The sequence below is a fragment of the Myotis lucifugus genome, unplaced genomic scaffold (assembly GCF_000147115.1).
Source record: "Myotis lucifugus unplaced genomic scaffold, Myoluc2.0 scaffold_6, whole genome shotgun sequence".
Taxonomy (NCBI): Eukaryota; Metazoa; Chordata; class Mammalia; order Chiroptera; family Vespertilionidae; genus Myotis; species Myotis lucifugus.
Window position 1 is genome coordinate 13,001,137 of NW_005871054.1, and position 23,448 is coordinate 13,024,584.

The following is a 23,448-nucleotide window of genomic DNA, read 5'->3' on the forward strand; positions in this document are numbered from 1 at the left end:
CCAAAGAAACCACAATTGTTCTGACACTGGAGGAAAAACTGGCTGTGCTGGGCTGACTGAGAGGTGGGGTGTCAGTTTCCAGCCCGGTCACACCTTCTGTGGGGGTTCTGAAGGGCCGTTTTGACTCAGGTGGTTTTTGCTTTGCTCACTGACTTTACATATGACTCCACAGTATCTCCCAAAGTGAAGCAGGCATTCTTGGTGACTATACAGTATAAATACATATTAAGAAAAACGTTTTTAAAGTCTAAATTCAACACAATTTGTTCTGCCCGTACAGTGTTCTCTGCTCATCTGAGTTCCATGGATCCTCTATGTCCCACAAAGATCTGAGCAAAGACTTGAAATTAATAGCTTTTCTTGATCTTTGCTAGGTACGTTTAGATGATATCATCCTCTAAATAGCTTTGGTGATTAGAGGAAAGCTATTCTTTCCCTGATCTATTGAGCAAGTACGCACTGACACGGAGGGGGCGTGAGGTTTCCTCTTGAGCATACTTGAATGGAGCAGAATTCTTTTTCTGAACTTACAGACCGAGTGCTCCTCTGGGCCACCCAGAAAAACTCTCCACACGATGCTTTTGTAGATAGTTGTGGCTTTTGCCCTCCCCCAATCTTACTTCTTCTTGGACAAACTGTCTCAACTTCTCCAGTCAATTGTGACACCATTGCAAGTCTCATCACCATGTTAGTCACCTTTGAATAAATTTATCTGTATGTCTATTAAAAGAACGGTGCCCAGAGAGGGACATAACATTGGGGTTGCTGCCACGCCCAGGGTATTGTGGAACTATCAGGTCTCACAGCTCAGTAGGGCTCAGAGCTGGTGCTTAACCTTCAGACCGTTGATACATGGGGTGGTGGGCATCGCCGATCCTCATGGCAGGACCGTCCTGGTCAGCACAGCAGCCTCTCCACATTTAAGAAGTAGCAGGAGCAGTCTGAGTCATCTCTCTCATCTGCATTTGAATCTTTAGTTGGAGCCTGCCTTGGCCTTTAAACAAGGCTCCCCAAAACGATGTCAGTGTTCATGCTCAGCTGCCCTCATCTCAACCAGGCTAAGGAGGACTGGAAAACATCCCTTCATTTCAGGCCATGGGTCCCTCCAACTGCAGCCATCTTTCTTTGTTTTTGCAAATGCTGGGCCCACCCACAGGATTAAAAGGAAAACATTTTTTCCCCCTTAATCCTCAGCAAGGATATGTTTATTGATTTTTTTAGAGAGAGGAAGGGAGGGAGGGAGGGAGAGAGAGAGAGAGAGAGATTGAACCTGCAACCTGGATATGTTCCCTGACTGAGATTCAAACCCTTAACCCTTTGGTTTATGGGACAACACTCCAACCAACTGAGCCACACTGGCCAGGGCCCACCCACAGAGAGGGAAAGCCAACTCCTGGCCACCCTGACACCTGCCTTAGAAAGAAACAATCCCACCTTACACTCACTGAGTGCACTTGTGTGCTGGTCCCCAGGTGCTGTAGGATATAAGGAAAGTCCTGCAGACACCGTAGAGGAGCTGCTGTGCCTCCCTGCCATGTCCCTAGTCTTCTGGTTTGAACCTCTAAGAGACCCTCAGGATGATACCCCATCTCTTCCGCTCTCTTTACATCAGTCACCAGTGTCAGACCAAGGCTTTTAGACCACCTGTCACCACCTGGCCTTTGTTCCTGGAAAGTTCATTATCTCCCATCTCCCACCCCTTCGCACCCTCCATGTCCTTCCACTGCACGCTCATCAGCTACTTTCTAGATCCTCCCCCCTTCTTTTCTGAATGTGTCTTCACCTTTTTTTTTAACTAGAGCCCCACTCTGCTGACTTCAGGAAGAGGCTAATTTCTCTCTCACACAGGCAGGTGTTGGACAGGGCCCAAGGGTGGAGAGGATCCTTCCAGCTTTTTAAAAAATATATTTTTATTGATTTCAGAGAGGAAGGAGAGGGAGAGAGAGAAACATCAATGATTAGAAAGAATCATTGATCAGCTGCCTCTTGCACACCCCCTACCGGGGATCGAGCTGGCAACCTAGGCATGTGCCCTTGACGGGAATTGAACCCAAGACCCATCAGTCAGCAGGCAGACGCTCTACCCACTGAGCCAAACCAGGTAGGGCCCTTCTAGCTTCTTGAGGCTGCTTCCAAACCTCCTCTTCTCCCTTTTCCTCCCACTCATGTCATTGAACTTCTTGTTTCTCCTCATAGCTGTGAACCTTGACCTCTGGTCACTCCTCCTTCAGTGATTTCAGTTCCCAGCTCAGATCTCTCTTCCGTCAATATGCTCAGTGTCATTGTAACACCAGTTCACCAACCCTGACCACATCCTGTGGCCCCTACTTATCGAGCCTTCCCCTCCATGTTATTTAAGCCACCTCTGAACTTTCAAAATTTGCTTTTTGAAAAAACAATTAAAATAAAGTTAATGTACAGCATTATATTAGAATTAGGCATACAAGATAGTTATTCAACATTTATATACCCAACAAAGTGATCACTATAATAAGTCTAGTAACCATTTGTCACATTACAAAGTTATGCTATATCGACTATACTCCCTAGGCTGTACATTATATCCCTGTGACTTATTGGTTTTATAATTGGAAATTTGTACCTCTGATCTCCTTCACATGCACCCCCTTCCTCTAGCAACCAATACTATGTACCATAGTAATGTTAGCAATAGAACTGGGTGCAGGAACTCTCTATACTATTCTTGCAACTTTTCTGTAAGTTTGAAATTATTCTAAAATAAAAGTTCATTCAATGTTTAAGAGAAACAGCATTTCCCTTATCCCTTCTTCAACTCTCCTCCATTTCCCTGCTTCCCTTCGTAGGAAACCTCCAGAAAGAGTTGTGTATGGCTATGGTCTCTACCTCTCAATCCCAACCAGCTCATTTCTCAGTTTACTCCCATCAAGCTATTGTCCATAGCTTTCCACTGAAACTTCTTGGGTCAAGGTCAATGATAATCTCCTTGTTGACCAACCCCAGAGCCAATTTTTCTCCTTATTTGGTTCCTCCTTGACTTCTACCAGCACGTACATGGCCCAGGGCTCATTCTTAAGACTCTACTCTTTTCAGTGCCCTTATCTCAGAGGTATATTTCATCCAATCTCATGGAGTTAAGTACAACTTACCTACTGTTGATGCGCAAATTTATACCTTCAACCTTAACCCTATGAGGTAGGGACTGTTATCATGCTCCTTTCACATGAAAGCAGACAGGCTCTCAGACATTAAAGGGCTTCTTCAATGTTATACAACTAGAAGCTGCAGAGCCAGGATTCAAACCTGGGTCTGTATGACTCCAGACCTGTGCTGTGAGTGACCAGGCTGCCCTGCTGCCTTCTCCCTCCATCCCAGCTCCCTGTCCTGCTTGCTCCCCAGGCTCTCCTGCATGTGCTGCTTAGTCTGGCCTTGTACTTTGTACCCCTTGTCCACTTCTGGAATGATCACCCCTGCCTCTCCCCACTCCACCTCTCCAGTCCTCTTCCCTCCCAGCTCTGGTGGGGGATTTCTTTACTCCTGAGGCCAAGATTGATCTCTCTTGGCCTCCTCTGAACTCCCATAGGACCCAGATCCCTCCACCCCCCACCCCTAAGGCCACCGAGGGCTCATTTGTATCTAAATGTTTCATGCTTTCTGAACCCAAGATGGGGGTCCTTGGCCCAAGTAAAGGGCACACTTGGGGACATTGAAGCACAATATCTGAGATGGAGACTGCCTGGGAAAGTATGGGCCACAGGACTCCATTATTATATACTATCTCGAGGGGTCTGAGTTACCCAGATTACTTTTATTTTGTTTATTCCACTAAGCTGGTGAGCTCTTGAGAGATCATGAATTCATAAGTATCATTGAAAACAAGTGTGTTTATGTGTGTGGTTAGGGGAGTATGTAGTTTGATCCACAGTTGGGAATCTGCACACGCAAAGGGCCTGACTTCAGTTACATGTGGGTTTTCGACTGTGCTGGTGGTTAGCGCCCTTAACCCCGGTGTTGTTCAAGGGTCAATTGTACTTCAAAACCCTATTCTCCTGGGTCCTGGGAAGCCAAGGAAAGTTCAATTCAGAAGTGAAGGAACTGATTTAGACTTCACCAAGGTCACAGAGAGGCCAAACAGTTCTCATAGGGGCCACTGAGTTCAAAGAAATATTTTGAAGAAATGGGCTTGACACTGTGATCTTGATTATTTTTGAGGAACTGAAAGTGCCCTGAAGGAAGAGACAAGGAAGAGGCTGGAGACCTGTGAGGTGGTGCTTGGGGGAGGGGTGGGGAGGAAGGAGAGAACTGTGTGTGTGTGTGTGTGTGTGTGTGTGTGTGGAGGTCTATATAGTGGTTGAGAAATTGAGAACTGATGTCCTGGGCAGAGGGCATGTGTTGGGGCTGGAACATTGGCCCCTTTCAATGACAGTGAGTTTGACCTCTGTCCCCATGATGCTGGCCTGGGTTCTGTGCCCAGCCCTGTCACCCTCACTGTGCAACTGTAGGCAAGCCTGCTTGGCCTCCCTGGGCCTCTGTCTCATTTCTAAACTGAGGAGATTGTGGAGATTGAAAAACCTGGCTCTTCCTGATTCCTTCAGGTTTTGCCTCAGGTAATCCAGTGAAGACAGACTTAAGTGCTCCGGATTTCATATTTTACCTTTCAAAATGCAGATGGCTTAGGAGCAGGTATGTGCCTACTCCTTTTTAGCATTATGAGTCAATCTGGGAAAACACATCTAGTCCCATCCTCTGGGGGCCACCCCTGCCTCCAGAATGGAAGAGCCAAGTTAATCATTCTTATAAAGACCTCCTGATAAAAGTCCTTTTTCACAGAAGGCAGAGGATGGCCAAGGGCTGAGGAGAGCAGGATGTGAATGGTTGACTCTTGCATGTTGTGAAGAAAATGGGCCTCATTCCTTCATGTCTCGCTTAGACATGACATTTCAGTCAGAGTCTTGGTTAATAAAACCATAATTGGAAACTGGTCTTACTGAATTCATATAAAGAAATGTATTGCTATGATGCACTCATTAAGTATTGCCAAATTCTGGAGGGATCAGGTAGGGAGAAATATATATAATTCACCAAATTGCTTAAAGAAAATAAATCTTCTTATATCTGGAAAAGGTTTTAAGGGCGGAGATTTTAGGGGAGGTCCTAGGGAAAGATCTTAATAGAATGTTCAGTAGCTTTCCAGGGGTATCCTTTCAGGGTTGTGGTCTCCATTGATTGATTGGCCAGCCCCAGGGCAGGGGGTCATTCAATGCAACTGGATCTGACATCAGCTGTGGCTGGTTTTGTTGCTTATCTGGGCCTGGAGCTGAAATACAACTGAGGCATAGATGTTATCTCTAGGGAGGAAAGGTCAGGGGTCTAAACCTCATGACCAGTGATATGTTAGGGAAGGAAAAATCACCCTGGGGGCAAGGTCCCATTCTATAATTGATTGTCCATTGTTAGGCACCAGGGGCTTTCCATCTGGTGACCTTCTGTACCTGGTCTATCATCCTTGCTAGGCTTGTAACTGCCCACAGCAAAATCAGAACCATTTTAGTCCATCTTCACTGATTACCTGAGACAAAACATGAAAGAAGTGGGGAGAGCTTGTCTTGGGCTTGAATGCTTCTAGAGGCCATGTTCCTGTAATCCAGTGGGGACAATGGCCGTGTTGCATTCCCCTCACCACCCCTTTGCTGGACTTGTAAGTAAAGAACTTGGAGCTGCTTCCACCCCCAAGGGCTGGAGGTCACAATCACAGCCTTCAGGTGGTTAAGGCAACACCTTGCCCAAGGATGCTTTGCAGACCCACAGCCCACTATAGTTGCTGGGTTCCAGGATGGTGCCCACCCATGTCAGAGTCCTGAACTTGTCAATGATCAAAGGCAATTCTGCTGTTGAAGGCCTGGCTGTGATGTGTCACTCACAGAACAGCTTCAGAAAACAAACAAACAAACAAAAACAAACTGAGGTTTTCAGAAAGTCTGAGATGGCAGGCAAAGGTGATAGGAGCTGGGCAGAGCCCAAAAAAGCCAATCTGAAGGTCCAGGCACCACCAAAAAAGGGAAGAGATGAGGAGAGTAAACAGAAGAACCAGAAGAAGGACTAAAGTTTAAAGTAATAAACACAGGAATATTCTATTTGGCAATGAAAAGAGAGACCCAGGTTTGAATTCTGGCTCTACAGTTTCTAGTTGTGTAACGCTGGGGAAACCCCTTAATATCTGAGAGCCTGTTTGCTTTCATGTGAAAGAAACATGGTAATTGTCCTTACCTCATAGGGTTAAGGCTAAAGGTATAAATTTGTGCATCAACAGTAGGCAAGTTGTACCTAAGTCCATGAGACTGGTTGAAATAATAACTCTGAGCCAGGCCAAGGTGGGTCAGTGGTTGAATGTTGGCTTCTGAACCAGGAGGTCACTGTTTGATTCCCAGTCAGGGCTTATGCCTGGGTTGCTGGTTTGATCCCTGATCATGATCAATGATTCTCTCTCGTCATTGATGTTTTCCTCTCCCTCTCCCTTCTTATAATATATTAAAAAATTATATCTGAGATAAGAGCTTAGGCAAAGAGTAGAGTCTTAAGAATGAGCTCTGGACCATGTATGTGCTGGTAGAAGTCATGCGAGAGCCAGATAAGGAGAAAAAATGGCTCTGGGGTTGGGCCACAGGGAGATGACCATCAACTTTGACCACAGAAGTTTCAGTGGAGAGCTAAGGACAGTAGCTTGATGGGAGTGGATTGAGAAATGAGCTGGCAGGGGTTAGAGACCACAGCCATACACAACTCTTTCAGGAGGTTTCCTGTGAAGGGAAGCAGGGAAATGGAGGGGAGCTGAAGAAAGGGATAAGGGAAGTGCTATCGGTGTGAGAGGAGAGAAATATGGCCAAGACTGGGCTTACATATCATTTCTCCCATTAATAGGATGTGACTTGTGGAAGCCACTTAATGCGACTGTTTCATCTGTGAAGTGGGTGCTCACAGGATTCCCCAGTTTGAGGATCAAGAGAGCTAATAAGGTAAGTGGGAGACCACACTGTGTGGACTGATGTGCTATGCAAACACAGTGCATGATTGTGAGCAGAGGCGGCTGCTGGGTCTCCCCCCCAGTTCCCAAATCACACCGTGGCGATAGCTCTGTTCCTCAGCAGGTCATGATTTGGAAAAGTAAAGTGTGAATTAGGGAACCCATCATGCGCATCTCCAATTTGGAGCTTTCACTGTGCTCTGTCTCTGGCTGAGTTTTTGTTGTTGTTTTATTTTTGTTTTTTTTCTTTCTTTGCCCTTCCCAGTCACATTCTACCTGGGAAGTCCCCACTTGAGCCCCCGCCACCTCCAGACTGAAGTCCTTTCTGACTGCGAGAGCCCAGAGTGTCCACACACGCAGGCCGGCCGGGCTCTCCAAGTGCTTCATGTCGTTTCCTGAAAGCAGGGACCTGCCTTTTCCCCTCGGGTCCCCCATTGGCTACGAAAAGGCCAGTGGCAGATAGGAACATGGACGGGGTAACATGGCCTTCAGTCTCTGCAGTTGCCAAGTATTAATAGTAGTCTCCCTCCCTTCACCCATCCTCCTGTCGGCTGGCCTCGTTTCTCTCCCGAAGGTCAGTGCCAATGTCCATTTTTGGGAAACTATTTAATAAATCCTTTGCTCTGTCGGGGTGACCCATCACAAATCCACAGGAAACGCGAGCCACCAGCCGGGGTAGGATCAGAATACTTTAATAAGATATCAGTGTCAAAATACATTTCCTTATAAAGTTAAGCTCCCATACAGTAATAATGTCAGTAGGAATCCAACAAAATAATAATGTACATGAAATCGTTACATTGACAGGTAAAGTTAATATTGAAGCTCGGAATATTTCTCAGAGTGTTTTAGTAAAACTGCAAGGCTGAGCCACCCTCACGGCCGAGGCAGCGCACACAGGAATCCAACCCGTTTACCTGGCTGTGGCCCTCTGGGCTCTGTCGCCACGCGGGGCAAAGCTGCGGTGCTTACGTACATTTGGGCAACACACTGAGTAGATACTCCTTCTCATACAACTTCGATTTGTGTTTTGACAATGAGTCCATCCAGGCTGGCCTGTTGTGTTTTGGGTGTGTGTTTCTAGAAACATCTTCATTGTGCCCAGGACAGGTGAGTTCTACGTGATTGGTGTTTAGAAACCAAAGGTGTAGTCCCTCTTACGCAGTGAGTTAAAGTGCTCTGAGAACACTATTTCCAGTGCTTCCTACCTATACAAGTCACTTCGAGTGACAAACAGACCCAGGAGGGCCTGGGGCTGGGCCGTCCCCAGGTCTGCCTGCTGCTCGTCAGTGGGGGCCCCCGCACCTCGGCCTTGCAGGGGGATCTGAGGAAGGGCCCTGGGCCAGGCTGGTCAGCACCGGCTGCCCTTCTCTCAGCCCAGCTCCATGTGCTCCGAGGTGGTCAGCTGGGAAGACATGGCCTGGGTCATTACCCCGTTTCTGAATCCTTCCTTCCTTTCGTGAATTCCCCTCTAAACCATCTCAGGGTAGGTTTAGAAATATCCCAGTGCGCCACATGAAAGCCCATTAGAGTCACATAGCTCAGTGCACTTGAAGGGCCAGCAACAAGACCTTAAGAAAAGTTAAAGCACTTCCTCTCCCTTGGATTTGCCCAGCCCAGCCCACACCCTTAACCCAAGATGCGCCATCAGACCCTCTTGGCAGCAATAATAATATATACATACATACATAATACACAGAGGACATGAGGAAAAGACAGCTCGCAATGCTCCCACTTAACGATTCCACTCCTTGGATGGATTGTCACGCCATGGCAGACCCCAAAAGCAAAAGCCCACAGAGCAACCTTGAGCAGTGTTAGCACGGCCCGGGGCGCTGTCCAATGCTGCGGTGTCGGCAGCAACGGGCTTAAAAAGATCTAACGTGATTTTGTGAGCAGGATTCCACTTCCGTTTCTAAGTTTTTAGATATTACAAAGTACCCATATATATGATAAACACTTAACCCAGATATAAATTTTTTAAAAAAACCCTCAGTTATGGTTTTGAATAATAATAATTAAAAAAAAATCCACTGAATTGTGGGGGTTGGGGAGAGAAGAAAACACCAAAAAGTTTAGGAAAAGCCTCCCTGTGCAACTCTCACAGATAAGCACATACACTGGACTTCACCCTTCACATTTCTTATTTTTCACCCAAAGTCATCAAAATTAGAGCTAAGAGTTGGCTTTTGAAAAAGGCTGAAATTACCACTATAGTGATTAGTTTTAAAGGAGAAGGGCCATGCGAGGGAGCAAGGCCACAAATCAAGCTTGGAAAGCAAAAATCATTTTCTCTTTGGCAACAACAAAATCTTTTTAGTTCAATGAAGCCAAAGCTTTCCCTACAAACAGACACCCAACTTGTTAGTGTGAATATTGTGTGTGCAGGAGAGAGAGAGAGAAAGAGAGAGGCCTCTGGATAATATAAATTAGAAGCAACTGAAGTTGGGGGAAAAATCTTACAAAATTTAAGAACATTTTCATTGACAGAGTAAAACACAGCAGGTAAAACAATCGTGTACTTTAAAAATATGGATACTAAAGTGAGTATCTTCAGGAAAAGGCCATTACGTGGTAACCTGGGCAAGTCTGCCAGGTAAGTACACCTTGTAAAAAGTGTGTTGGTGTTAGAGATACCTAGTTGCAAAAATAGATGCAGAGAGTGAAGCTGGCGGATGGCCTGGCAGAGACACCTGCCCTGGCGGAAGGCCCTGCTTCAGGTGCCCTGGTCCAGGGCTCGGAGCAGGTCCCCTCCTTGCAGGAGCGTGGAGCTTCCTGGCACAGGAACGTTCACCTCACAGTCATATCTGGTCAGTTCGGGCAGCAGGTAGGGCTCAAAAGAGGGCCCGAGCAGCCGGCTTGCCATACCTGAAAGAATGGTTGGTACCGTATTTTAAAAACCAAACCGGACATCCGGAAAAGGCTCTATTCTGTGAGAGGCTGGCAGGGATGAGAAGGGCACTGGGGAGAGCAAGACGCATTTTCCAGTTTTTGTGACTCGGGGTTACGGATAGGGCAGCCCTAACTTTACTCTGTTTCTTCAATGTAATCTTACCCGGGCGGATCCCTATCACTAGGTGGGGTGCTGAGCCCCACGGGAGAGAGAAAGTGTGCGGTGCAGACAGCAGCTAGAGGGTGTTGTGTGGAGGGAGCCCACAAAGGCTTCTTGGCCTTGAAGGAGGAGACATCAGGAAGAGCCTGAGCTGTGTCACCGCCCATTGGCAACAGGGAGGGAAGGCCGAGTGAAAAGGGAATTCTGAACCGGCTGCTGCCTGCACACACATGGACGCACAAACATGTACATATACATGTGTGCGCAAACATGCACACACATTGCAAGGAGGAGCAAAGGGGAATCTCTCAGCACCCAAACCCCACTTCCCCGGAAGGAGGCCCAGGGACCCGAGGACAGCCTGGAAGCCCTTCTTTGGGCCCCTTCTCTTAGTCCCCTGGACCTCACTCCCTGTGGACGGGGTGGGTCTCAGGCCTCTGGAGCCCCCTTCTTGTACGTGCTGTCAGAAATAGTCTCCCCCTGATTTCTAAGGCTCAAGGAAACTCATGGGCTCACAGTAGGCATGACAATGCCAGTTATTATTTACTGAATGCAAACCTCCCACGTAAAGGCGTGGCTGGGATTCAAGCCCAGGGCTGTCTGGTGGCGCTGGAGGCTGGGTTCTGAAGCACTGAATAGCGATCTCCCCAAACCCTAGTGCTGAGGAAATTACCCTCTTTGAGCGCAGGGGTCTGGTATGTTCTACCACATCCTCCAACTATGTTTATGCAATCTTTTGTGACAACATCTCTGTTTCCCAAGACGGTAACTGACTAAGGAGGCCCAGGACCGAGGGCAGGCACCAGGTGACTAACCCTCCAGAAGGGCAGCAGGGTGACCTTTCCCAGAGCCCCTGGCAGCATGTTTCCCGCACATGTCCTCAGCTCAACTCCCACCTGAACTCGGAGGGATGCCCAGAGGCCAGTGGGACATGAGGCAATTCAGCAGCATGAAGAACCGAGGGCTTTTTGGACCAAAGAGCCCTGGATGTCACCTGATTGTTGTAAGGCTCCTTCTAAAGCCCTGTAGGCAGATGGCCTTCCAGCCCCTGCTGCAACTCTTCTGGGAAGGAGGGCTTGCACTGCTTACGGTAGCGGCCTTTCAGGGCAGCAAGTCATGCTGAGCGGAGACGGGCCGCCTTGGGATGTCCACCCCCTGGCCCTCGCCCCTCCCACGCACCGCAGACGCTGGCACAGAGGCTGCAGGCCCTGGGGCACCCACCTGCCGCCTTGTGAGCCGAGGGCAGACTGTAGTCCTGGTACTGAAAAGCGCAGCACTGCGGGGGGAACCTGCTCTTGGCGCTCTCCTCGGGGCTCATGGCGGACGGTGGCTGCGGTGGTGGCAGGTGTCTCAGAGGCTGACTCGGGCCCCTCATGGGATTGTGGGTGAACTCATCTGAAAGATCAGTGTTGGAGTGTGAGGGCAGTGCCAGCCCGAGGAGGGGATGCCCCCAGCACCCTCCCTGCCTTCACAGAAGGTGCTCAGAGCCAGCCCCCGGGCTTCGAAGCTCAGGCTCCTGACAGTGTAGTTTGAGCCAGAGTGGAAAGGGGAAGCTGTGTGTGTGGAAGGAGGGATGGTAGGGCAGGTGGTGAGTGGAAGAACCGAGATGTGCCCCTGAGCCCCCACCCCCCCCAGCCCTTCCACCTGCAGACACCCCCACCCGACCCCAGGGGGGCCCGGCCTGCTGCTCACCACTGGGGACGTTGGCGCTCAGCCGCTTGTCAGGTATCGGAGGGCAGTTCCCGCAGCCCCTGAGACTCTTCATCCTTTTCCACATCAGATGTGAAGGGCTGCCTCCTGGAGGGTCCCCCTGGGGGTGAGAGGGGCAGATGTAGAGGGGAGAGGGCCAGAGAACCCGTCCTCAGACTGAGTCGGGGTGGGTGGCCTCAGAGCAGCTGTCTGAGAGGCCACTGCCCCACCCCGCCCTGCTGCCCCTGGCTGGCCACTGAGCCTCAGAGTGAGAGCCGCCTGCCAGCCGGGCCCTCTGCTCTCAGCCCCGATTCCCTGCCCAGCCTGACCCAAGGCAGCGCCAGTCAGGAGATGGCTCACCCCACTCATGTCCGGGAAGGCTTGCTCCTCATACTCCAGCTGTCGCTTCAGCTTCAGCTTGTTGGAGAGGGCTACCATGGCCGGGCTCATCGCGTCTGGGCCCTGAGGCCTGAAGCCCTTTGCAGACCTGCCAAGCCCAAGAGAGTGGGCCGTGAGGGGGTCTGGAGCCCCACGCCATGCAGGGCCTTCAGAGGGCCCTTCCAGAACTAATACGTCTGACCCAAAGGGCAGAGGCTCAGAGGAAGGGTGTGGGCCTCAGGGCCCGAGCTGCCCTTCCCCAGTCTCCCCCCCCTGCCGAGATGCCAAAGGTTCAAGTCACATGTGCCGCCAGCCCAGCGGTACCCAGGCAGCCTCCAGGCCTGACCGCGGGTGCAGTGGCCCAGCTGGGTGGCATCAGTCTTTAGGAGGGTTTCTTCTGCCCCATCTCTCCCTGCCAAGCTGCTCCTTCACAGGCACATGCCCCAGGGCAGTGTAACTAATGTGCCCTGGGAGCGGAGGTGATATGCCACCCATTGTGCTTCAGCCCCGGGAGCTCCCAGCTGGTGGAAATGGAGCTTGTTGGGGAGATTTGAAGGAGCCAGGAGGAGGAGGAGGAGGACAGGGAAGGCAATGCTGGATGTCCGAAAGGCATGGGCATCTTTTTACTTTTCTCAACCAGGGTTCCAGGAGGAAACAGAGGACCACTGCCCAGGTAACTTTTTGTGTTCTGTAATGAAGTCTAGGTAAGCAGGGTGCTTTAGGGTGCTCTGGGGAAAGAGACATGGGTGTGCAATGGGGGACAAGCTAGTTCTCTCCCTTTTCCTGTCCTCAGTCACCTCTTGGGCCCCTCTGCTCTGATAAAAACATTGCACTCGAGGCCTCCCAGACCTCGGGGTGACTCCTCTCAGCCTAAGCTCCTGGATCAGAGCAGGGCTCACTGGAGGACCAGCCACGGTGGAGCAGGGGTTGGTGATGGGGCAGGAAGTCTCTCTGGGCCCCAGATCACCCCCCAGTGGGTACCCCTCGGTCCCCTCCCTTTTCAGCCCAGCCTTTGCTGAAGCAGCCAAAGGTCACTGCCACTCACCTCTTCTTGAACATGGAGAGCTGCGGGGAGGAGACAGGGGGCCCCGACGGCGATATCCCCAAAGCCTCCGCGTGCCGATCTCCTCCAGGCCACTTGGGGGGCCTGGAATGTAAGGGTGGATCAGGGGGCCACTGTGTGTTGAATATGCCCCCCAAAGAAGAGAGAGGGGTGCTGGCCTGGCCACAGCACGATGGCAGGGACACCTTGCTCCCGCCATCGAAGAAGATGGAGGACATGGGCTGGTGCTCGGGCTCCGTCTTCTTGCTCTCCAGCTGCTGCTGGTACTTGTCCAGGAGGAAGGGGCCGGCAGCGGGCATGGGGGCCAGCGGCTGGAAGATGCTGGTCATGGTGCTGACGCAGTGCTGCGGGAGGAACTGCGGGTTCTCGGGCGAGAGCTTCTCCTCGGGGCAGATGGGGCTCAGCTGGAAGTCCTCCCCGTCCATGGGGATGTAGGGTGCCAGTGTCTCCAAGTCCAGCTCATTGAAATCCAGCTGCGGAGACACAGAGCATTTCTGTAATAAATGCTTTCCTGTAAAGTTACATGCAAATAAAAATTTGATTCTGGTATCATTTTTATTTTTATTTTTATGTGTTAATCCTCGCCCAACGATATTTTTCCATTGATTTTTAGGGAGAGTGGAAGAGAGAAGGAAAGACAGAGAGAAACATCGATGTGAGAGAAACACATTGATTGGTTGCCTCCTGCACAAGCCCCGACGAGGGCCTGGGCCAGAGAGATACATGCTCTTGACCAGAATCGAACCCAGGACCCTTTGGTCCACAGGCCGACGCTCTATCCACTGAGCCAAATCAGCCAGGGCTCCGATATCATTTTTAAATGCATTTAAACTAAAATAGTATTTCAAAGACTCCTAACTTTGTGAAGGGAGTAAATGTTCCCTTTGCTTATAAATGTCTCATACATCTGGATGTACTTTTTAAATGTTGGGCTTCTTTGAAGAAACATTCGGTCGTAGTTTTGGTCTTTGTGTGCACTAAGGGAGCTCCCTCAGTGAGTAGGAGATAAACAAGGTGAGAGTTATAGGTAGAAGAGCTGGTTTGACACAGGTAAAGCAGAGGGCGAAGTGGGAGGAGGGACCTCCACAGGCTCCACTTCCCTGCACCCTCATCCCATTAGGGACCATGGTCCAGCATCTCCACTGGTCTCTGTCACAAAGGGGTGCAGCTGCAAGACCGGGCCTGAGCCTTCTCCACCGCCCGCTGGCAGGCACACCAGCCCAACTTCTCCGTGGCCGCCTACCTGGGTGCTGCACTGGTCCTTTGCCTCCGTATCCATGGCAAAAAGCTTCTCAATCACCTCCATCTTCAGATCGTCATTCAGAGACGTGTAATAGTCCTCAGGGCTGCCGGGCTGGGGGCCAGGAGGGAAGTGACTATGTCAGGAGTATGACACTGGTCTCCCCAACATCCAAGGTAGAAGGAGAAATACATTCTTAGGCCCACAGACCAACTCCGTCCCACCCAACGAGTACTTGTAGAGGGGCCACTCCCTGTGAGCTGTGTGAATTAGGTCCATTCATCAACCTCTCTGCACCTCAGTCACCTCATCAAATGAGCCTGTCCTGAGGAGCCAGTGGGATAAAGGCCATGGCCAGCAGGGCTCTGGAGACTACAGGTCTGTGCCCTGAGCAGGGACAGAGCTGGGGGCTCAAAACTGTGTGCCACTCAGCCCCTGCCTTCTGGGAACTTGTCATTTAGGAGGGGGCGGGGCTGGATACTGACAGCAAGCAAACAGCTGGAGTACCTGCAGGCATGTGTCACCACCTCTCTACGGGACTCTAGCATAACTTGAGTAGGAGGAGGGCAGTATTTCTGTCCAGACTGACCGGCCATATGGCAGTGGCCAGAGGAGGAGCCTGCCCTCTTCGTGACCTCACTCCAGGGGACTCACCGTGGAGCAGCTGCTGCTGGTGGCGCTGGGGCTGGTGTCCCCTGGGGCGGCCGCCTGGGGCATGGTGAAGGCGGGCAGGCTGGCCTCGCTCTGGGCAATGTGGCTCCTCAGCTCCTCAGCCCACGACTGGTTGGGGGCCAGTATGGTCTCGCCATAGGCTGATGACTCCTCGAAGCTCTGGTTTCCTGTGGAGACAAGCGTCTGGCTTCGTTAACAGGGATTCGTCTGGTCCATGGAAAACCCCCGAGGACAGAGAAGAGCCCAAAGGATGCACGAGAAATCCCCACAGCTTCTGGAAGTCATGCCTGGGCTGGGCCCTCAGCCCTGGAAGCTTGACTGGGACAAAGGGGCCTTTAACTGGGGCTCCGGCTCAATGTACCGGCTCCCTTTCAAGGGGACCCCCTCCTGGAGCACTTACTTGTCAGAGACTAAGTGAATTAGGAGCCGCTCTTCCTCGAAGAGCAGCCCAGCATGTAGATGAGAGGTTAGGAGAGGACAGAGGGCAGTCAGCCTCAGTGAACGGAGGCTGCGGCGAGCCTTCTCGTCCCGGACTGTCCTCTATGATCCTCTGTTGCTTCTCACGTGGCCTCTCGGGGACACAGGTAACAGGGTGAGCACAGGTGCTGCACCTATTCCTTCAGCAGCGCAGCCAGGCTGCGGGTCCCACATGGGGAGCAAGGGCCCCCGGGACACGTGAAGGTGCTTCCAGTGTGGATCGGGGAGGCCTGAACTCTCTCTGTGGCGACAAGGACTCAGTCCCTGTGAGACAGGCACACGTTTTAAAGAAGTAGTGCCTACGGGGGCTAAATCTGGGCCTGAATCTTTTCTGGAATTATTTCTCCCGACATTATTTCAGTTCAGCCCTCTTCCCAAAAAGCAATTTGTCCCTCAAGGCCCAGGTGAAGCTCTGCCCTCGCTGTGAAATCGTGCCAGTGACCTCCGAGCAGCTCTCTTGCTGGCATGGCAGGCTCCTGCCCCTGCTCCTCCAGGCAGTCCCCTGCAACCTGCCCTCCTCCCGCCCCCTCCCGCTGGGCACTTTGTGGTCTTACTCCGTGCCAGGTGCATGCATTGTTTTTTTGCATCCAGTACAGACCAGTCTGACCACTACCAGATAATTAGCAAGACTCGGGGAAGGAACAGGGTACCGCTGGTTAAGGAAAAGCTGTAGCCAGGGAGGCCTGTGACCATAAAAACCTCCCCCCCTCAAGAGAGTTCGACGTCCCCCAGCTCAGTGGAGGGGCACCCACCGAAGTCCAGAGAAATGATGGCATCTCCCGCAGTGGGGGCCAGCTGGGCCAGCTCCTCCGGCTCCTCCTTCAGTTTGGTGAACAGGAAGTGACTCTTCTCGGACACAGCCACCTCGTCGCTGTTCTCAAAGATGCTGTTCATGGCCATCAGGTGTGGCTTGAACAGGGATTCCGTCTGGTCCATGGAGAACACCACGTCATTCTTCTCAATCTCACTGAGGGGACAAGAGGGTGCGTCAGACCTGCCACGTTTCTGGCGAGATCCTTTTGTCCCGCAGACCCAGGGACACCCCGACGGCTGAGCCTCTCAGCCAGATGCGTGGGTATGGACACTGTGTCGTCATGTTTTGAAGAACCACACAATGGAATTTGGAGTTGAGGCAGCAACATCGAGAGTGCCCTCAGACTATGAGTCTGTCTTGGATCCTGCTTTACGGGCAGGCACTGCATGGTGTACCCGGGTTTGCAGATTTTTGTATGTTTCACTCCAGCAATGACTTTACCCAGCTCTCTTCCCAGGGGCTACAGAGTGACTGTGGAAAAACATTCCTGTTTTTCCACATTCACAAAATGTTTATCAAGGAAGGACTTTGTTCTGTCTGCCTCCCCACGTGGGTCAGAGGCATGGCACAGATGAGAGACGGGAAAGGGGAAGAGAAGCACTGGGAAGGGGAAGTCCCAAGTGACCCACTGTTCCCGCATCATCCATGGAAGCCCTCTGGGTCCTGAGGACTCGCACCGCAGAGAGCTCACAGAGAGCCTGCGGAGAGGAGAGGCTGGGTGTTCCGGGGCCTGCCATCCTCAGTGTGGGGAGCTCACAGCCCATGCCCCACTGGCCCTCCCACTCACCTCAGGACGTAGTTCACACACATGATGCACTGGGGCTGCAGGTTGCGTGGGTTGTAGATGACTGTCCCCTGCGTCTCCAGCCACACGTAGCCCCCATGCTTCGCCAGCATCCGGTACTGGCCGCTCACCACCTGGCCCTTGGTACACACTATGGGAGGAGAAGGAACCTGAGGTCTGGGAGCTGGGGGGCTGAAGACCCCACCGGAGGGCAGTCTTTGGGGAAATGGGCAGGACTAGGCACCAGACCATGAAGACTAGAGCTTAGAGATCATCGCACCCAACTCTTCGTGTTAAATATAGGGAGAGGAGGGCCAGAGGGCTTACATGACTTGCCCAAGGCTGTCCAAGGGAGGAAGTGGCCCATTGCCAGTTCCTTGACAAGTCTGCTCACCCATTGGCTCTGTCCTACTTTCCCCCAGGGAGCCCCCCACAGGGCCCCAGGGGGAGCCTCTGTCAAGCTCTCCAGGTTGGGGATGGGTGCTTGCAAGCAGTGTGGAGAAAGCTTGTCCTCAGGGTAGCCCTTTGGAGCAGACCCACTACCAATACTAAAAGCCTGTGAATAAATAGTTTTTAAACGATATGCTTGATTGTTCCAGGTCATCTGTCAGGCCTGCCACCATAGGGCCACAGAAGGTGTGTGACCCATAGCAAAGGCAGAGGTAAGGGCTTGCCCTCTGCACCCCCTGCCCCTCACCCGCCACACACACAGCCTACACTCAGCCTCTTCAAAACCATGATAAGACCTTCCCACTCCTCTTTCCAGCTGCCCAGCGAGGCTGCATGCTTAAGACATCTTTCCAATTCCAGATCATTCTAAATGTTCATTTAACTTTTGTGCGTACGGTATAAAGACAGTAGGGAAGGGGTCCCACATCCCAGACTGTCTTCCTCCCCAGTCCAGAATGCTCTATCCGATTCCATTAAAAAGGAATCAATAATTCCCTTTAAACAAAAGTCCACTTAATGTTAGAATTTCTGGTGGTTTCCTGAACTGCCCAGTTACTTCTATTCCTTGGGAATTCATTCTTCAGACACAACCCCAAATCGCAAAGAATTGGAGAGGCATAGGGGAAGGACCAGGAGATCTTGCTAGCCTGGGCACTTGGGGAAAAGAATACTCTCTCTTGGTTTTGGTATCTTCACCCGCAAAAGGGGATGTGATAAAAATTTTAGTAATGAGATAATCATTATTAGCTACCACAGCTGTTTGTACTGAGGGCCAAATTTGGCTTATTAGGTGCAAGAATGTGGACTGAATGTCACTGACAAATGCTCTATAGGAAAAGCCACCTCCTCCCCAAAGTCACTCATATGGGCAGCTCCTGTCCTGAACTGTCATGGGCTCTTCAGCAAAAGAAATAACTCTGTCCTCCCCTGACTTCCCGCTATCTGCGCCACTGAGGCTCCCCTGTGGCAGTGAAACGATTCTTGCACAATTTCAAGTGGCTGGAGTTAACTTATTTAGACGGCTCTTAAGGCAGACAAAACTCAGGGCTCTTATTCTTGATGAAATGGTGCAGCGAGCAAAGGTTTTAACTGCATTTCTAGCGATTGCAGGCGAGGGCCTGCTCTGTCAGTACAATATAATTAGGCCCGCCTTCTAATCATCTGCTCATTAGTGCCAGCCTCCGTGCGGGGCCTGCTACTTGGTAGATAGGCTTTTTATGACATTTAATCTTGTTTTCCTAAGAGCACATAATGTGCTCACACAACAAAGAGAAACCACCCCCCCAGCCCCTCCCCTCGGAGACTAACAATGTATAAATTACTAATCCATTTGGAAACGATGGCTTTCAATTATCCGAATCTGGTTTGAGGGCTGAGCTTCCCCAGCAATTTCAAACGTGAGCATTCACAGGCTAAGATATATGGGTGCGGACATTCAGGGTGCTGGTGTGTCAACGTGGACCAGCCTCAAACCTGGCCTCCAGCTATTTCACAGCCTCCGTGTGGGTCTGTGGTGCGATTATATTTGCACAAACCCAGCGAGGGAGAGAGACAGGCGGAGGCAGATTTCCCTGTGCTGGATTTGGGCTTGCTGGCTGGGTACAGGCCTCTGAGCTCAGAGCTGCTTGACTTGCTTCCACCAGGGGAAGAAGGGAGCCTGTGATTTCCATTTGGGCTGTGAGTTACCTTTACGTGTGCCTAATGCTTAAATACACAGATTCAATAAAAAGCACATTTTCCCTGGAGTCAGCGGAAAACTGATGCGACAAACTTTTATCCCAGCTCTTTTTATATGAATCAAAGCTTTTCTAAGAAAAAGAAGATTTAAAAAAAATCTTTCTTATATGCCTAGAGAGAAGTCATCATTTTTGTTACCTTGGAAATAGTTTCTTTCCTCTATTTTCCCACCCAGAAGATAAAGTATAATACTGTCTGCCAAGAATTCCCAGAACTTACGTTCGTCCTCGCTTTGACTTCACCCTTGGCTGATGAGAAAAGCTGGACTTTTTCCCCAGTTTTTCATCTACAGGAGGGGAGGTCCAGGAAGCCTGGCCCTGGGGCGCCTGTAGGGGCTGGGCCAGAGCCCAGTTCTCTGAGTCCCAGTGTCAGGGACAGTCACAGAGCAGAAAAGCATGAGGAACCCCAACGTGCAGGCTGGAACCACAGCTGCAATTTCAAAGCTGGGCCCTGCTACCTTCCTTCTGTCTCATCCTCCCCTCTCCTTCAAGGCATCCAACTCTAGTGCCCTATCCTCTCCTTTCTGTACTTCCCCAGCCCTCCTCTTCTCTGAATGGGTGCACTTACTTCTAGAGCACATAACCCAAGGTGACTACATGTCTCAGTTACCCTCTACCGGGCTATTCCATAGGCTGTGCAGACTGTGGACTCCATCTGCAAGGGCGCTCAGCAGAGATGGGGAATGAGGTTCAGCCCACCTTCTACTCTCTAAGCCACATGGCTTGGTGTGGGTGTGTCCCCCTGGAGGAAGGGTCCTTTGTCTAATTTGCATGAAGTTGTTATATAGGCTAGTGGCAGCCTTGGTTCTCTAACTATCCTGACCCTGCCTGGTTTGGCTCAGTGGATAGAGCGACATCCCAAGGACTGGAGGGTCCGGGGTTCAATTCCGGTCCAGGGCATGTAAAAACAAATTCTAATCTAACCATCCCGAGGGTACATCTTACTGCTGCATAAGACAGTGGTTCTGTAAGGGAGGTGACCAGGTCTTCTCCTGCCTCACCAGTCACACCCCACTCAAGGCCAAATTCCACAGACGCAAGGGAGCCACATGGGGAACTCCAGGAACTTACGGTTCTGGTGACTTTTGGTCATGTTCTCTGAGTCCAGTGCATGGTAGAACTCGTAGGCTGAGCGGCCGAGCAGCTCCTCTGGGTGGTAACCAATCAGTTCTGTGATTCTGAAATTTTTAAGAAAGCATGTGGGGAAGAGACACCATATGAATGTGGGCAGGGGCTCAAGGAGCTAAATCCACAAGGTAAGTCAAATGCACACATTCAGATGAAAACACTACAGGCTTCCTGGTCACACCATTCATGCATGCAAAAAACACACGGTGGTCAACCTGCAGCTGTGGTCTGCCCAACCTCCACTCTTCCTGCCCTTCCTGAAGTCATGTTTGGGGAGGAAGGAAAGGCAGCTCCTCAGGGGACTCCTACCCCCAGCCCTAATACACACATATGCCCAGTCTCCAACAACCATGCTTTCACCCCCACCTCCCAGTTTTTGCAGATGAGGGAGTAGAGATTCAGGGAGAGTAGACAATTGGCCGATGTCCACACGTGTCCAGGGCCTCTCTAGGAGAGGGGGATATAAATGAAAAGTGAAAACTACGTGGCCCCAAGTGGGAAACAGCATGGAGATGACCTTTGTCTGTGTGTGAACCGTAGAGTGAGGCTGCACCTGGGGCAGGGAGAACCCCAGCTGTGCTTGCAGCTTCACTCCTCCGGGTGCTTCTCCTCCTGTCCTGCCCGGTGACCTCACATTCCTCTTGGACATGGGCCTGCCTTCCATGGGTTCTTCTACTTGTCCCTCCCAATTTCAAGGAATGGAAGAAGGGCAGGAGGTACGGAGAGGAAGAAATATAAAACCACAGCTACAGAAACGTGCCTCCTCATTACATTCTCCAATAAACGTGCAGCTCTAACACAGACCGGCTTGGCTGTCCTAACTGTGCCTTGCTTCCCCCTGTAAAGTGTCTGTTTCTGATGGGAAGCAGACAGAGAAAAGGCAAGTATGGAGAACCACGAAGAACCACTTAACCCTTAGCTCTGTGGAGTCATCAAAATAAACCAGCCCTGTCCAAGAACCACCAGATTAGCCACATCCCCACGTCATACCTAAATATTATTTTTTCATAACCTTTATTATCTCACACATTTTCTCTAATGGGCTCATTGTCTCATTAATTTGGCTGATCACAAATGAGAAGTGATGCTACCCTCACCACTCCAAGCTCTGTGTCAGATGCATGGCTCTTAGGTCTGGCTCCATCATTTATCACCTGTGTTGGAGGTTAATAATATGAAGAGGAAAGCAGGAGCAGTGTCTCTGCTCTCCCTTCCAAAGGGGTCTGCACACATCTACCAGAATAAATCATAATAAAATATTACCTGCATCCTGCCACTCCCCTGGTTAAGCATCTACGGCTTAACCCATTTCCAACCATATCAGGAGTAAATAAACTCTGCCTAATTTCTAGTTTCCAACTCCCATGCAATTTGATTTTCAACTAACCTTCAGCATGTCTTGTACCCTTTGCCCTGGTGGACCCCTCTCTTCACAGCTCCCCACACTGGTAAACTCATTCTTGCTGCGGAACCTTGATGCATTCTTTCCCCCTCTTCTCTAACTCCTGACTATTGTGGGGCCAGCTCAAGGCCTCACCTTCTCCATGGACGCCTCGCCGATGTCTCCTCATGAAGTCCACACAGGCAAACACAATATCACAGAGAATTATGTATTTGTGTCTCCACATCCCACCTAGGCTGTCAACCCCTGAACTCAGGGACCACTTTCTCCTTTGGCCTCCCCTACATGGGCATATACCTGAGTAGCTGACCAGTGGATTCTCTCTTAGGACCTAAACCAGAGCCCTGCCTGTCCCAGTACTGCTAAGGAATCTGGGCACCATTTCTCTCTACTTTTCCTCCTAGAACAAGATGAACTGCCTCAATGCAGGCTGGTGCACGCGCGTGCACACACACACCCCTCACACCCCACCAGCAGAAACCCTCAAGATACTCAACCCACCCTTTCTGGAAGGTGTGTCTAGTGTTGATGTGGGCAGAGAAGAGTCAAGTTCTCTGCCGAGGTGAGACTGGGGGTTAAAGCCTGTGTCCAACAAGGGACAGCTGAACAGGCCTGAGAAGCTTGGGTCTTAGCTGCTTCAGCCCAGGGGAAGTCTCTGCAGGGAGATGCCAGGAGCTCCTTTGCGCCAGCCAGCTGGTCACACACCAGGAGGATCTGTCCCCTCTGAGAATCTCTGAACTCATCAGCAATGGGCATGTTCCTTGTCACCCTTTCCCCAGGGCTGGCACCCAACGTGGCACCTTAGCCGCGGTGGAAACTGGGGGAATGAGGAGACAGTTGAACAGTGCGGGCCCCTCCTTTCCTACAACCACATATCTTTTCTCTGTCGGTCAGTGCCTCTCTAAAGCTTAGCCTGGGGATCAGCACTCGGGGGCCCTGCTGACACAGATGTGCCAGATAAGCCACCTCATTTCCTGGACAGGTCTAGAATTTTAGACTCTCAAAAATGATGCTCTTCTGGAAAAGATTTGATTCTAGTCCAGGGGTGGGCAAACTTTTTGACTCGAGGGCCACAATGGGTTCTTAAACTGGACCGGAGGGCCGGAACAAAAGCATGGATGGAGTGTTTGTGTGAACTAATATAAATTCAAAGTAAACATCATTACATAAAAGGGTACGGTCTTTTTTGTTTTTTTTTTTTTTTTTTTTTTTTTAGTTTTATTCATTTCAAACGGGCTGGATCTGGCCCGCGGGCCGTAGTTTGCCCACAGCTGTTCTAGTCCCTGAAGAAATTCAATTTTCTTTCAAGATTAGAATCTTTAAATAAAAATGTTCAAAGCGAATGTTTGTTATGATCTGCCTCATAATAAAATATGTTTAATCGAATTAATGTACCATCCATTCAAAGGCACACAATGGGCATGTTTTGGAAGTGGACAAACAAACCTAGATTTCAGAATGGCCAGCTATCTTCCCAGTAGCAGCCTTCATTTATCTTGTCAGCTAAAACAAATATTTAATGTCTCTTTCTTCATTCCTTTAAACAGACTATAAAAACTGGGA

At 50.6% G+C, this 23,448-nt stretch overlaps 1 protein-coding gene across 6 annotated transcripts in view; it reads right to left on the reverse strand.

Annotated features, from left to right (window-relative positions):
- Positions 1-7,670: 7,670 nt before the first annotated feature.
- The window catches only part of EPAS1 (endothelial PAS domain protein 1), a 76,348-nt gene continuing 60,570 nt past the window's right edge, over positions 7,671-23,448 (reverse strand). For 4 of the 6 annotated variants that reach the window (XM_006083391.3, XM_023747115.1, XM_023747139.1 and 1 more), the window contains exons 7-16: positions 20,427-20,533; positions 17,173-17,320; positions 16,324-16,538; positions 15,077-15,261; positions 14,426-14,536; positions 13,165-13,655; positions 12,102-12,228; positions 11,745-11,862; positions 11,274-11,447; positions 9,634-9,868 (exon numbers count right to left, since the gene is read on the reverse strand). In XM_006083391.3, the coding sequence (XP_006083453.1) occupies positions 9,717-9,868; positions 11,274-11,447; positions 11,745-11,862; positions 12,102-12,228; positions 13,165-13,655; positions 14,426-14,536; positions 15,077-15,261; positions 16,324-16,538; positions 17,173-17,320; positions 20,427-20,533 (1,828 nt within the window). In that variant the 3' untranslated portion in view covers positions 9,634-9,716. Of the gene's footprint in view, positions 9,869-11,273; positions 11,448-11,744; positions 11,863-12,101; positions 12,229-13,164; positions 13,656-14,425; positions 14,537-15,076; positions 15,262-16,323; positions 16,539-17,172; positions 17,321-20,426; positions 20,534-23,448 lie in introns of all 6 variants that reach the window. The other 2 variants (XM_023747111.1, XM_023747120.1) reach the window with 2 other exon arrangements.